This window comes from Carettochelys insculpta, chromosome 5, assembly GCF_033958435.1.
Source record: "Carettochelys insculpta isolate YL-2023 chromosome 5, ASM3395843v1, whole genome shotgun sequence".
NCBI classification, from domain to species: domain Eukaryota; kingdom Metazoa; phylum Chordata; order Testudines; family Carettochelyidae; genus Carettochelys; species Carettochelys insculpta.
Window position 1 is genome coordinate 73,612,240 of NC_134141.1, and position 16,369 is coordinate 73,628,608.

Sequence of the window (16,369 nt, forward strand, 5' to 3'; positions counted from 1 at the left end):
AAATTAACAGCCAGAGCAAGGAAGGACAGGGAGATGCGGCTTAAAATGCTGCTCTTCGACAAGGCCCTCCAGCCAGACATGCCGGAGCGGCCACAGCAGGAGGGACCCTCCGGGGCCCATAAAAGGAAAGCTGCCTCCCTCACCCCATCAGCGCAAAAATGGAGGAAAGTCTCCCCAGCCCGATCCCTGCCGGCAGCAACAGCGAGCGGGACGGGAGGAGCGCACAGCCCCCAGCCGCAGCAACAGCTGATCGGCGGCGGCACAGAGAGCCACGTACAGGCGGCTCAGCCTCCAATAATCAAACAGCCGCCCTGCACCGCAGGCAGGGTGGTGGCTAAACAAGCGCCAGTACCGGCGGCACCACAAGCAGCGGCACCGACCCCCGGGGAACCGGCAGTGCAGAGCGCGCAGGCATGCAGCCTGCAGGCACCGGAGGACACCGCCCGTGCGGCACCACCCATAAGCGTGCCGAGCATGGCGCGGACGGGGCCGAGATCCCCTACACGTCAGGGGGCGGAGCTACCCCCTCAAGGGAGGGGGAAGGCTGCACACAAAACACGGCACCGCAGCCCCTCTCCAGACAGGGCTGCAGAGTTGCTTTCCCTCAGCCCTCCGCTCATGCTGCAGACTCCAACTAGAAGGCAGGGGTTCCCCCTAGCCTACCCGGAGCCCCCGTCTCCATTTTTACAACCAGCCTCGCCCTGGCTGGGACCACCTTCACCCTTCCTGGGGTTTGAGCCGCTGGAGTACTATCACAAATCGCTCTCTCCAGTGTCCCAGGTCTCTCGACGATCTCGCTCCCCCAGACGCAGAGGGTATGCGGCAAGGGAGTGGTCTAGGTCACCTTCCCAAGAACAGTGCCCATGCTGCCATGGTCGCCCTTATCACGCGGGGCATAGACACCACCAGCAATCTACCAGGGAAAGATCCCCACAGATGGTCCCGTATCCCCGAGGGCAATCGCAAACGGGGACAGAGACTCAAGTATCTCAGGGGGAACTGGTTATGGAACCCCGAGATTTTCCCCTGCAAGCTTCCAGCGAGCGGATGTACCATCACCAACAGGAACCGGAAGGGTCCAGAGAGGCGTACCCCAGTGGTTCCTCGCTCTCCTCCCCGGACGAGGCTACGGCCCTGGGGGACGTCCATCCTCGGGATGATCTCAAACAGTTTCAAGAGCTGTTTAAGAGGGTGGCCTTCACGCAAGGCATCCAGACAGCAGAGGTGCAAGAGAAACATCATAAGCTCCTCAAAAATCTGAGACATCCGGCCTCCTCCAAAATAGCAATACCGCTTGATGAAGCAATCTTGGAGTCCGCCACTATGATATGGCAGACCCCTGCGACTATTCCGCCTGTCCACAAGAGAGCGGATAAGAAATACTTCGTGCCGGCGAAGGGCATGGAGTTCCTGTTCAGCCACCCACAGCCAAATTCCTTGGTGGTGGAGTCGTCGCAACAAAGATTAAAGACATCTCAATTCAAGACAGGGGGAACAGACAAAGATGCCAAGAAGCAAGAGCTGTTCGGCAGAAAGGTCTACTCCTCCTCCACTCAACTGTTGCGAATGGCAAATTATGCAGCGCATCTAGCGAACCATAATTTCGACAACTACACTAGGTTAACCTCCCTCATGGACTCGCTTCCAGAGGACAAGAAACCAGTGCTCAAGGCTATCGTGCAAGAAGGCTACGCGGCCTTGAGGACGGGAGTTCAGATCGCCCTGGATGTTGCGGACACAGCAGCACGCTCCACAGCTACGGCAGTGGTGATGCGAAGGGAGTCCTGGCTCCAGACTTCAGGTATACCGAGGGATCTGCAGGCAAAGATAGTCAATCTTCCCTTCGACTCGCAGAAGCTGTTTGCTGAATCAACTGACTCGGTCCTTCATTCCAGTAAAGATTCAAGAGCCACACTTAGGACCCTGGGGATTTAAACCCCTCCATGCAGAAAGAAAAAGTACTACCCTCAACAAAGACGGTACCAGTACCAGCAACAGCGTCCCCAGTACCACAGGGGTTACAAGCAAGGGCGACATCAACAGCACCAGCAGTACAGAACTCCCAGGCGACATTCCCAACAGAGCCGTGCATCCTCGGGGCAGGGCCAAAGGCCACAAGTTTGACACACAGATCCAGGGCTGCGCCATCACTACCATCGCACAAGGTCATCCGAAGCGGTTATTCCACCATCGCCTCTGACCATTCTACGACCAGTGGCAAAGGATCACCACAGACAAATGGGTGCTGGAGATCATAGCCACGGGGTACGCCATCCCCTTCCAGTCACTCCCACCGCCACGACCTCCACCCAGGCCCCACCTCCAGGAGGCCTCCCACGTAGCGAGGCTCAAGCAGGAGGTAGACCATCTCATGCTCATAGGGGCAGTGGAAAGAGTGCCGGAGCAACTGCAAGGGAAAGGGTTCTACTCGAGGTACTTCCTCACGGAGAAAAAGACAGGAGGCTGGAGGCCCATCTTAGATCTTCGAGGCCTCAACCGGTACCTGCGCAAACAACGCTTTCGGATGATCACAATTGCCTCCATCCTTACGGCACTAGACGATGGAGATTGGTTCGCAGCCCTCGACTTACAAGACGCGTATTTTCACATAACTATCCATCCGGCTCACCGACGATTCCTCCGGTTCATGGCAGGCAAAGAACATTTTCAATACAAGGTCCTACCGTTTGGCCTCTCCTCGGCCCCCAGAGTCTTCACCAAGACCTTGGCAGTGGTGTCAGCCGACCTGCACAGACAGGGGGTATTTATATTCCCGTATCTGGACGACTGCCTACTCAAAGGGGCCTTGAAGGAGGAGGTACTACGCATGATACGCGTCACAGCAGGCACGTTCTCTTCGCTCGGCCTGGTTATCAATCTGGCAAAATCAAAGATAGACCCCACACAGGACATAGAGTTCATAGGGGCACGCATAAATTCTATTACAGCAAGAGTGTATCTACCAGAGACTCGCTTTTGGGCCATCGGCTCCCTCGTGCAAGTCATCACCTTCAGCCCTATGGTGCCGGTCCTGACGTGCTTACAGCTGCTGGGCCACATGGCAGCAGCGACGTTCGTAGTACAGAACGCCAGGTTACACATGCGCAGCATGCAGCACTGGCTGACGAGCGTATACAAACCGGCAGCACACACCGTTCACAGGGTGGTGTCGCCCACAGCAGAGGTGCGCAAATCCCTGCAATGGTGGGTAAACCCCAAGAACTTGCTAACAGGGGTACCCTTCCACCAACCACAAATATCTGTTTTTCTTACTACAGATGCCTCCCTCATAGGGTGGGGAGCACACATGGGCAAAGAGGTGACTCAAGGGCTGTGGTCCTCCATGGAACAGTCACTGCACATAAATATACTGGAGCTCAGAGCAGTGTTCAATGCTAGCAGACACTTTCGAGACCATATACAAGGCAAAGTAGTCGGGATCAGTACAGACAATACCTCCACCATGTTTTATATAAATCGGCAAGGAGGAGCTCGGTCCCATGCCTTATGTGCGGAAGCAGTCCTGTTATGGAACTGGTGCATCGCCAACAATATAATCTTGAAAGCCTCATACTTACCAGGCGCTCACAATGTGAAGGCAGAGCAGCTGAGCAGGCGTTTCGCACTCATGCACGAGTGGCAGATCCGTCCCGATCTGCTACGACCGATTTTTCACGCATGGGGCTTTCCCCAGATAGACCTGTTTGCCACTCAATACAACAAGAAGTGCCCACGATTTTGCTCCAGGGCAGGACTGGGACGGGGATCCCTGGGGGACGCATTCGTGATCTCCTGGAGGAGCCCCCTGCTTTACGCTTTTCCTCCCACAGTGCTGATCCACAAAGTCTTGCAGAAAGCCAGGAGGGAAGGAGCCTGAATGATCCTGATAGTCCCAAGGTGGGATCGACAGCAATGGTTCCCCCTACTCCTGTGCATGTCGGACCATCCACCGATGCCCCTCCCGGTGGCGCCGGATCTGCTCACGCAAGCCCAGGGGTCCATAGTGCATCCGCACCCCCAAGGCCTGCGACTACAAGCGTGGTTAATCCATGGCTCAGCTCCCTAGAGAGCACATGTATGGAGGAAGTGCAACAAGTCCTAGAAAGTAGCAGGAGGACTTCCACCAGGAAGACCTACAAGCAGAAATGGACTCGCTTCATGGCATGGTGTTCTACCAAACAGCTAGCCCCCCTTTCGGTGCCTATACCTGTAATATTAGAGTATTTACTGGACCTCAAGAGAGGAGGACTCTCACTATCCTCGTTAAAGGTCCACCTTGCCGCCATTTCGGCGTTCAGACACGAAGAGGAAGGGCACACGGTGTTCGCCCATCCCATGGTTACCAGGTTCCTCAAAGGGTTGGTAAACCTATACCCCCCTCGAAAACCGCTTCCACCTTCGTGGAACTTGGACCTGGTGCTTAATGTGCTAACGGGACCACCATTCGAGCCTTTGGCCACGGTTTCCCTCCGCCTCCTTACGATAAAGACGACCTTTCTTCTCACAATCACGTCAGCTCACAGGGTGAGCGAGCTTGCGGCAGTTATGGCAACGCCACCCTGCACTGTTTTTTCCAAAGAGGCGGTAACCATACGGCTGCATCCAGCCTTTGATCCTAAAGTTTCTTCTGAGTTTCACATTAACGAACCTATTGTTTTACCCTCGTTTTATCCAAAGCGTCATAACTCTAACAAAGAGGCGCGCCTACACCTCTTGGACGTGAGGAGGGCGCTAGCCTTCTATATAGACAGGACCAAGTCCTTCCGGAAAACGGATAGACTCCTAGTCTCTCTCGCTCCCAAATCGAAAGGAGAAGGTCTCTCTTCGCAGAGAATCTCGAAACACATCGTATCCTGCATAAAAATGTGCTACGAACTCAAAAAGACTCCTTTACTGGCCACACCCAGGGCTCATTCCACTAGGGCGGTGGCGGCATCAACAGCCTTTTTCAAGGGCGTTGCGCTAAAAGACATTTGCAGAGCGGCGACCTGTTCATCCTATGACACCTTCGCCAAACATTACACCCTTCACAGGGTATTCCAAGAGGATACCCGTCTCTCGACAGCTGTCCTCTCAGGGACAAGCTGCACATAATCCGATTACCCATCTCCTATCTTGGGTTACTGCTGGGTAGTCACCTAATGTGGAGCACCCACGGGGACACTTGAAGAAGAAAGAAAGGTTACTCACCGTAGTAATGGTGGTTCTTTGAGATGTGTCCCCATGGGTGCTCCACTACCCGCCCATCCTCCCCGCTTCGGATCTCTGTTTAGTGTTTTGCAGGAGCATCCGAGGCGGTTGGTCAAGGAACTGGTGGGGACCAGATCGCGCACGTGGCCAGGAGCACGCAAGGGAGCGGCGCGCACCGGCGCATGCGCGGTCCGGCAGAAACTGCTTGGAAGATCCGATCTGCGGCGCCGGGCGAGCCCGACACCTAATATGGAGCACCCACGGGGACACATCTCGAAGAACCACCGTTACTACGGTGGGTAACCTTTCTTTTTATCAATCAGACAGAATATGCTGCCTTAAGAAGAACCTGTTCAAATTTCCCTGTTCTAAGGATATGACAACGAAAAGACTAAAGCACCCAGTGCTTGGATCCCATGTATTTTAGTGGACAACTCTCTTACTCCTATTCTTCAAAAAATTACTGCTACAGTATGCCAACCTTGCATTGCCCCTAATCTGTCTCATCAAGGCAGCTGCAGTATAAATGCTTCCAAGAATGTAGAACTATGCTTCCAAACACCATGGCTCAGATTTTTCACTACAGGGCCCCCAGACTGAAACGGTGATGGCAATATCTCCCCTACTGCTTTCTGTCACCTTTCTCCATTCAGAATTAAGTGAAATAGTAGAAGAAATAGAAGTGGGAGGGAACCTGGGCTGCAGCGACCATGAGATCGTAGATTTCAGGGTCCGGACAAAACAAAGAAGGGTGAGCAGTAACATACAGACCCTTGATTTCAGAAGAGCAGACTTTGACTCCCAAAGAGACCGGATGAGCAGGATCCCTTGGGAAATGAAGATGAAGGAGAAAAGAGTTGAAGAGGACTGGAAATATTTTAAAGTCTTACTGAAGGCAGAGGAACAAACAATCCCGCTGCGTAATAAGAAATGCAAACATGGTCGGCAACCAGCTTGGCTTAACAGGGAAATCCTTAGTCAGCTTAAATTCAAAAAGGATGCATACAAGAAATGGAAACGTGGACAGTTGACTGAGGAGTATAAACATACGGCTGGAGAATGCCGGGCAGTAATCAGGAAAGCGAAAGCACAATTGAAACTGCAGCTGGCAAGGGATGTGAAGAGTAACAAGAAGGGTTTCTACAGGCATGTGAACAATAAACAGGTTATCAGAGAAGGTGTGGGGCCATTACTGGATGAGGGAGGTAACCTAGTGACAGATGATGCGGGAAAAGCTGAAGTACCCAATGCTTTTTTTGCCTCAGTCTTCACGGACAAAGTCAACTTCCCCATGACGGTCCTAGACGATGCAGTATGAGAAGATGGAGGGCAGCCATCTGTGGGGAAGGAACAAGTTCTGAGCTATCTAGAAAAACTAGATATGCACAAGTCCATGGGTCTAGATTTAATTCACCCCAGGGTACTGAGGGAATTGGCAGAGGTCATTGCCGAACCTTTGGCCATTATCCTTGAAGACTCTTGGAGATCGGGGGAGATACCAGATGACTGGAAGAAGGCAAACATAGTGCCCATCTTTAAAAAAGGAAAGAAGGACACTCCAGGGAACTATAGACCCATCAGCCTTACCTCTGTCCCTGGGAAAATAATGGAGGGAATCCTCAAGGAATCCATTTTGGAGCACTTGGAAGAGGGGAAAGTGATCAAAAGTAGCCAACATGGATTCACCAGGGGCAAGTCCTGCCTGACCAATCTGATTAGCTTCTATGATGAGGTAACAAGCTTTGTAGACTTGGGGAAGTCAGTGGATGTGATATACCTTGACTTGAGCAAGGCTTTTGATATGGTCTCCCACCACATTCTTGTCCATAAGTTAAGGAAATATGGATTGGATCCTTGGACTATAAGATGGCTAGAAAGATGGCTTGATGGTCGGGCCCAATGGGTAGTAGTCAGTGGCTCAATATCTGGATGGTAGTCTGTTTCAAGTGGAGTGCTGCAAGGCTCGGTTCTGAGGCTTGTGTTCTTCAGCATCTTTATTAATGACCTGGATGAGGGACTGGATTGCACCCTCAGCAAGTTTGCGGATGACACAAAACTAGGGGGAGAGGTAGATACGTTGGAGGGTAGAGAGAGAATCCAGAGGGACCTGGATAAATTGCAGGACTGGGCCAAAAGAAATCTGATGCAGTTCAATAAGGAGAAGTGTAGAGTCCTGCACCTGGGGTGGAAGAATCCCAAGCATTGTTACAGGTTGGGGACCGACTGGCTCAGCAGCAGTACAATGGAAAAGGACTTCGGGGTTATGGTGGATGAAAGGCTGGTTATGAGTAAACAGTGTCCCCTTGTAGCCAAGGAGGCTAACGGCATACTAGGGTGCATTAGGAGGAGCATTTAGAGCAGATCTAGAGAAGCAGTTATTCCTCTTTATTTGGCACTGGTGAGGCCACATCTGGAATATTGTGTCCAGTTTTGGGCCCCCCCAGTATAAAAAGGATGTGGATTTGCTGGACCAGGTTCAGCGAAGGGCAAAAAAAATGATTAAGGGTCTGGAGCACAAGACCTATGAGGATAGGCTGAGGGATTTGGGCTTGTTTAGTTTGCAGAAGAGAAGACTTAGAGGTGATTTAATAGCTGCCTTCATCTTCCTGAAGTGGAGCTCTAAAAAGGAGGGTGAGAAACTGTTCTGAGTGGTGTCAGATGGCAGAACAAGGAGTAATGATCAGAAGTTGAAGAGGGAAAGTTGTAGGTTAGATATTAGGAAAAACTACTTCACCAGGTGATTGGTGAAGCATTGGAATGTGTTGCCTAGAGAGGTGGTGGATTCTCCATCCCTTAAGTCCCAGCTGGACAAGGTCCTGGCTGGGATGACTTAGTGGGGGTTGATCCTGGTTGAAGCAAGGGGCTGGACTAGATGACCTCCTGAGGTCCCTTCCAGCCCTGTGATTCTGTGAAAATGTCTCAGTTTTTTCAGCAGGACAATTCTGCTGAATTCCATTTTGGGATATACTCTTATCTGTTCTGCAGCCTAGTTATTTGTTGATTGGATTGTGGTTCTTTAATATGCCTCATTCTTACCTTCTTTTTCTTCATTCTACTTTCATCATCACCCATCAAAAATCACTTTTCATTTTAGTTCGACATGCTAGTAAAATAGCAGTGGCCTTTACTCAGTCAAAATTCTATATTTTGAGGCTTTGTGGCGATCTGCTTCCACACATCCTTTTCAAAATTACTACTCCATGATCTGGTGGAACCTCAGCTAGGAACTTCATGCTAGGTGACTCGAGCTGCAGTGTTCCTTTTCTGGAGAATATGGTAAATTCTCTAAGATATTAAAAATAAGGGAAAGAATGGACCTGGATCATCTTGATACACCATATCACAATATAAACACAATTGTAGATAACTAACTTGTGGGATATAATTTATCACTTTATGCTAAATGATAACGTTTTTTTTTAATAGCATCATTTTGTCACTAGTATATTTTCTTCTTTTTTATAATTAAATTATAACAAACAGCTTGGTTAATTGTCAAATACTATTCTCTGTTCTGTGCTTATGACTTCCATGAACATTTAAGCGAGAGTGGAGAGGGAGAAAGGATGTTTGGTTGGCTGGAAAAATGAAGGGGAGGAGTGCTTGAAAGCTCCAGGAGAAAGAAACACTGATGAAAAAGGGGTCAGCTTGGTTGCTTGACACTGACTCATCCCCCAGAATTAAGAGGTTTAAATGACACCTGAAGACTTCCATTTACATGCTGTAGGCTGAAGCAGGAAGGGAGGAATGCTTAAATATGTCTCAGCTCCACATGGAAACAAAACAATAATAAAGGAGGGAAGGGAAGCAATTTCTCCTTTCCTCTGTTTGGGCAAGATGGATAGCTCCACAAGAAGTCGCTCCATGTGCCTAGCAAGACAGCCTGCAGTCTCATTCATCCCCACACTTATAGGTGCAGGACAGTCATTGTTTGGCTACACCAAAAGAGAGACTTTTGATATGGGTCTAACTGCTGCAACTTTATTTATTTATTTATTTATTTATTTGTTGTTTGTTGTTTCTGGGACTACCCAGCAGATAAAAGTATATGGTGCAGATTAACCCCGTATTTATTCTATAATTACCCAGGAGGCTTTTACCAGCTCACCTTCTTTTGCCATTCAAGTCTTTCTAGCAAATCCATTGCCAGAACCTTACCATATTGGGGTAGGGGGCTTCCACCAGCTACCCCTCTTTTGCTCTCCAGGTCCCTCCACCACTTCCATTGTTGGAACCTTACCATTCACCTCCCTTGTAGAAGGGTTAAAATGGGCTATAATATTGGGGTGAGGGGTTGGCTCCCTGTTGTACCAATCATAGGAGTCCCCAACTGCCACCTATTCCTTTAACAAACACATCCTTTTAAGTCCTTTTCTGAGACATTTATCTGGTCAGCTTTCCTATCAAGTACCTTCACTGGACATCTACTATTAGCTTGCCTATCACCTTCTCCCCCCACATCACCACCACCACCAAAACCAGTCAGGTTCCCAGCCATCTCTGACTGCCCACTTTTATAATGTGCACACCAAATGGGCTCCCAAGCTTTACAGAGGAATCCCATTGTCCCTTAATAATTTTGTACCCTTGGATGGCCAAATTGCTTAGTCATTTATGATTGAAGGGATTTGACCACCCCCTTAGGATACATCCTGCCCCTTAGAATGCAGCAGTGGCGTGAGCTCGTCCAGTAACTTGCCTTTCTTTCCTTGCCAATGCAGACTTGCCCCACCACTGGACCCTGCCAACCCATAAGAATTTATGTCATCCACTGACTCACATAAGAAGAAACAATCCTGTGCCCACAGACACACACTGGCACCTTCATCGCTTGTCTGCCATTGTCTGGAATGGAATCAAAACAAAATAATGGTGACTGACCATCTGTAGCATGTATTGCATGTGTCCAAAAGTCAATGCGCAATTGTCAAAATTGCTGGTGTCCCTTGTACCGAGCTGTATCACTGCTGTTGTAGTCACGGTTGTGAATGATTATGAACGAAATTCCATGGGCAGAACCAAGCTTTCCTTGATCAGTCATTGACTACCATTTAATATCTCTGCTTTCCCCTCCCAATGTATATCACACAGTTCCTGTCTCCCCACAACAGTGCTCCTATAAAATCCAGGCATTAGGTCACTGATCCTGCAAGTATCAAAACTTTTTTTAAGAATGCTACTCTGCAAATGGTGATTTAGATTCCTGTTAGTGGTGATGTGGCCGTATGACTGCCGGATGAGAACATTGGAATAAACCTGATAGCAAGCTTTGAGTTAAAACTTCATTGATATGGATAACCATATACCCACTGACAAATGAAACAGTCAGGAGGTTATTCCAAGATTGCTGAGGATGCCAGCTGACAGGTTGCCCATAATCCTGTGCACCTGCTGCTCTGTAATGTGCAATTAGGTAACCAGCTTTTCTGCTCCTTTAATAGCATGAATTTGCTCAGTCTTGTCCTGTAGCTCAACCATCTGAAAGCAGGCAGTGGATCTCCATGCTACTTTACTAACCATCCTATCCCCCTGATTCCACATAGCTAGCGGAATTCACTCAGGTTCTTGGCTGGCTTTTGGTGCCAGCTTCTGAAACCTGTTATGTGAAAGTGAAGCAAGACATCTGCTGTGACAGTATAAACCTGGAAAGATAATAAAGCAATGGGATAGTGTCTTGGAGCTTATTTGAGGACCATGAATCAGAAGATCAAACAGCAAGTTAGGTGGAGACCATTATGTGGAGGGCCCTGCTACCATTCCCTCAATTCATTCATATGGAAGTTTCCTCTCTCCTTTTTTTAACCACATTGTGCAACCATGCCTATGACCTTTATTGTGTTTTTTTGACAGCACATTATATGCACCATCCATGCCCATGACTCATAGTGGCTTTGTTTGCAATCCTCATAAACAGAATCCTAAACCCACCAGAAATGTGACCCCCATTTTGGGGAGTAAAGGCACTTTGAAGTAGTGTGGGCACTACACGGCATGCTGGCACTTCGACGTTTGGCACTTTGAAGTTGCTGCGAGGCAGAATTTGCCTAATGAAATGCTACAGTCACCGCAGCACTTCACTAGTAATCTCCCATTACCCTGATTACCATGCCCCCTTCAAAGACTATGTAGACATAGCCTGTGAGACTTCCAATAGAGTAACTTCAACATTTCCAGCTGAAATAGAAATGGTGCCTTTGCCAGTCTGTGGATGGCAACTGATTGACCCCATATTGGTTCCCCCTACCACCTGTTCCTTAAGGCTGTGGCATGAACATGCTGCATGTGCCTCAAAACTTAATCCACAAACTTGCCTGCCCTCATGGATATATTCACCTTTACAAAGCCTGCACCCAATGCCATCTCCTGATTAAATCCATGCCAGATTTCTGTTGTTGTTCTGTTTGTATAGCCAGGCAATGTTATTGATGATCCAGCTGGGAAGGTAAAAGAATAAACAAAAACTGTTGTATCAGTTGGCATTATTAAAAGCATATGCAGCATGGGAATAGTATCAGAAAAATTTAATTTTTTGCTTCAAATTAAAGGAAAAAAACGAAGAGGGGAAAAAAAGAAATCAAACTATAAAATGTGTGCTCCTATAACATTAAATCATACAAGCCATATTTTTTAAATTTTGTAATGTTGCTCTAATTTGTTTACAGGAGTCTAACTATAAAGTTGTTGTGAATCATAATTTTGCTACTCTTCTTTTCACAATACCTTTTTTGACATTCTCATAGTAGTCAAATGTGCACAAATGGCTGTTTGTATACTAAATGTTTAACTTCTTTTTTTTTTCCCCTGAAGTGTCTAATTTTGGTGAATCAGAGCCGGAGGTTACAAGATGTTTGAAGCTGACTTTGATTAATTCAGTGAAGGGTATAGTGAAGCAGATAATCTCTTTGATGCATTCATGGGAGGCAACAGAGAACTATGGAACTTATCAACATAAGCAAATAGTTCCTGAAAGTTTGCTGAAGACGGTTCCAAAAGAATGGAATTATACACCTAGAGAAATGAAGAGAAAAGAATCTGGGAAATGTAGGTGACACTTAAATAGTGCTCTTATGTAAACTTGTCATAAGTGCTTGTTACCCATTTAATGAGAGCATTGCAGAATTAGAACTGATATGTGAGATGATTTGACAACAAACATTATTGTAATATGCAAGCAAATTTCCTGATTTTCTTTTCAGACAAGTATTTGTGAAGTTGTTATAATTCAGCACATTTTTCTTCTTTATTAAGCTAAAATTGCAGTAACTTTACGTTCTTGCACATATCTGTGTTGTTGTTTAAGTCTAGATATTTTGTCTTTTTACAATTGTCATGGCACAATTTTATTTCTCAACCAGAAGAAAGTATTGTGGACCTTTTAGATTTCATTGGTTGTAAATCTCATGGTCATCACAGTTTTAATTAAGCTATATTATTGTGGTTGAAATATTACAACCCCATTTATCACAATTTCATAACAATGATTTATATTGGGATTAGCATTGAAATTAGCATGTAATTTGTAGCTGAAGATTTTTTTCACTGTCATTATTAAAATAAGTAAACTCATATGATAAACATAGATAAAACATTTTTGAAATAGGCAGGAAGCAAGCATTGCTTCATGTACTTTTGTTACTTACCTGTGGCTAAAAATCACCTTAATTTTAAATTTTGCAAGGATTAAAAAAAAAAATAGATTGGCTCTAAAATAATGACCTGATTCTTAGTTACACTGGTATCCCTTCACAATATTCTGGTAACAAAAAGGGTCCATACGATGTGAGTAAGTTACTTTTTAGCCTACTTTGTAAGATCCCTTTACATTCCTAGAGCACCTAGCCAATTCTTCATTTCATTTTCCCTTCCCACTTTTAATTTATTTCGTGTTATACTTGGGCTCCTTTTTCTTTTTTAATTGTGACCTTGTCTCCCTTTTTTAATCTCTGCCTCTTTTGTAGTTACCTTCTAAATTCTAGAATGATTCAGTAGTAAGTGCTGAACCAGCATCCATCTTGCTTATATTGCAGACGCCTATAATTATGAGTGATGTGAAGACATCTGTGGGCCTAAAAAGGAAAGTGATAAAAGTAAACATTACAAATACATGTCAAGACTGTGAGAGATTTAGCACATTACCACGCTATACTGCAAATTTTTTTAAAAGACCAATTTTAAAGTCAAACTCTTGTCCTATTTCACTGAATAATGATGATCTGTATTTCTGTGAGATGTGCTATAATAGCTGGGCTGTGCTCTATTATTTGTGCTATAATAGCTGAGCACAACAGGCCTAGTTACAAAAGGAGAAGTGATCTTTATTCTAAATTGTCTTGGTTTTCTGTTTTCAGGTTATTACAGGATCTCATTTTAATAGATTTGTGGAGGTTAATATACAGTAGAGTACAGTAGAGGTCTAGCTACGCTTTTTACAACTTAATCTTCTCAGCCATTTTTCATTACAAAAGTTAGACATCATCTCACAACACTCTTAAATGTACTGTGGTAGAACCAGAATATTATCGTTAATCATACCTTCTTTTCTTTCTTTCTTTCTTCTTTTTCAGGCTTCACAAGGCTTGCAGCTCAGGCTGTATCTATTGTAATCAGCAAGTTACCTACAGTGATTGCATGTTTGCCTCCCCCAATTAAATACTTCTTTTTTCTGGTTGAGAAGAAAATGTCAAAAAACTTTGTTGAATCCAAGAAAGCTGGTCTGCTTGTCTGGAACTTGATTGTAATTATATGTCGTATATTTGAGGATGGAAACACTGCAGAACTTTTAACAGGTGCAACGCTTGACAGATGGAGCAAAGAGAAACTCAGTTTAGTTCGTGTGTGTTTAGAAAGTATTGTGGGAAAACAGAAAAGTAGTCCTAAACAAGTAGCACAGAAGGTTATACAGAGTATAGAACAACAAAGACCAAACTGGATTGAAAACCAGTTGCTGAAAGCAAGAAAATTGAGCTTTGACTGGTAAGAAGAATTTAATATTTTCAGGTGTTATTTTCCTTTCAATGAGCTATTTACAAAAGGTTTACTAATAGCATCAAATAAATATGTATGGGTGAACAAAACAAAGATGAACAATGATTTTATAGTCTCTAATATATTATTGTGTCTTCTCTAATTGAGAGTACTTCTTAATAGGGTTATAATCTAATAATAAAAGATTTGTGGAAATCAACTGCATAGCAAAAAGGTAAACCACAGTTGTTTCACTGGAACACCTACCCTGAAATAGATTTCTGATTATCACAGTGATCATACAATGAGGACAATTTTGTTTCTAATCTTCTTTATGTGAACAGGTACACTAACTGTACTATCAGTATGTTATGTTTGTCAAAGGATTTTGCTTTGATGATTAAATTATGGAGGATTTAGTATTTTAAATGATTTTCTATATTTTTCTGTGATTGAAAAATAAGCATATTTCACTTTATAGCAATAAACCCTGAGGGCAAGTTGGGGACATTGAAATAGGACAGAGGAGGCACCCAAATGTTTCTTTATGAGGCAAATATCCTCAAGGTCAAATGTGTTGACAGAAATCTTGCAAAAGATTCTGTACAGGTTAAATGAATCTGATGTGTGTACAACTTTCTCCTATCAAAAATTAGTTTTATGGAAGAAAATTGTCTAATTTTGGTGACATGTTTAGATGTTCAAAAATGTTACCAATAAGCATTCTCAAGTTAGTTTATAAGCATTTCACAATATAAATTTGCTGCCTACCGAAAGTAGAATGGTTTGCCTTTTTCATATGTATTCTGAATGGTCACTGTCATTTATTTCATCCATATAAACATTATAGTAATTCAGAATTGAGTCTCCAATTTAAAAGAAAAGGTTTTGTGTGGCACACTGTGGTGTGGCATTTTTCTTCTAGGGGTATTTAATTGACAAGAATAAGAATAAGCAGTAATACTATCAGACAAATGCTCATTGACAGTGACGTTCATAATCTTTACATTTGCTTTTCAATACTAATTTTCAAACTTTAATAAAATGATCAAAGATTAAAGGGTGGTGCCATCCATGTGAGTAGTTATATGGAAAAATATTTTGTATTTGTAATAATTCAATTTATAATTTACTGAAATGATTGACTGCCTTTTAAAGAAATGAAAATCCAATTTTAAAATAGTGTCTAGGGGCCTAGTCACTAACAGAAGTGCCATTTAATTTTTGTTTACATCTGCTTAATTTGAAAATTTAATATTACATTGAAATATGGATAGTAATTTTCCTAATATTTAATGAATGCATTCATTAGCCATTTCACCAGTTATCTGACTTTGGGTTCTCTCTTTCGTTAAGATGTTGAACAACTAGTCAATAATTTTTACTCAGTTACATGGGATGTGTCTACACTAGCTCCCAACTTCGACAGGAGTATGGTAAGTAGGGTGTCAGGAGATTATTAATGAAGTGCTGCAGTGCATACGCAGCACTTCATTAAGCTAATTCTCCCCTGTGGCAATTTCGAAGTGTTAAACTTCAAAATGCCGGCTTACGTGTAGCCACGGCTAACCAGAAGTACCTGCAGGTTAGCCGTGGCTACGTGCAAGCAAACACTTTGAAGTTTAACACTTTGAAGTTGCTGCGGGGACAGAATTAGCTTAATGAAGTGCTGCGTATGCACCGCAGCACTTCATAATCATGTCCCGACAACCTACTTTCTATGCTGCCTTCAAAGTTAGGAGCTAACCCTAACCCTCATGAATACAAGAACTGGAAAGGACCTTAAGAGGTCATCTAGTCCAGTCCCCTGCCCTCAAAGCAGGACAAGGCACCATCTTACATCACCCCCAACAGATGCCTATTCAGTCTGCTCTTAAATATCTCCAGTGGTGGAGATTCCACAACCTCCTGAGGCAATTTATTCCAGTGTTTAACCACCTTAACGGGAAATTTTCCTAATGTCCAACCTAAACCTCCCTTGCTGCAATTTAAGCCCATTGCTTCTTGTCTTTTCATCAGAGGTTAAGAAGAATATTTTTTTCTCCCTCCTACATGTAACACCCTTTTTGGTACTTGAAAGCTGTGATCATGTCCTCTCAGCCTTCTCTTTTCCAAACTAAACAAACCCTTTCTTTTAGTCTTCCCACATAGGTCATATTTTCTAGACCTATCATCATTTTTGTTGCTCTACTGTGGACCATCTTCAATTTCTGCA

At 44.8% G+C, this 16,369-nt stretch overlaps 1 protein-coding gene across 5 annotated transcripts in view; it reads left to right on the forward strand.

The window, feature by feature from the left end:
* KIAA0825 (KIAA0825 ortholog) overlaps positions 1–16,369 on the forward strand; it is a 393,823-nt gene that overhangs the window by 164,062 nt on the left and 213,392 nt on the right. For all 5 annotated transcript variants that reach the window (XM_074995322.1, XM_074995323.1, XM_074995321.1 and 2 more), the window contains 2 exons: positions 11,998–12,231; positions 13,755–14,163. In XM_074995322.1, coding sequence (XP_074851423.1) covers positions 11,998–12,231; positions 13,755–14,163 — 643 coding nt within the window. The remainder of the gene's footprint in view (positions 1–11,997; positions 12,232–13,754; positions 14,164–16,369) is intronic.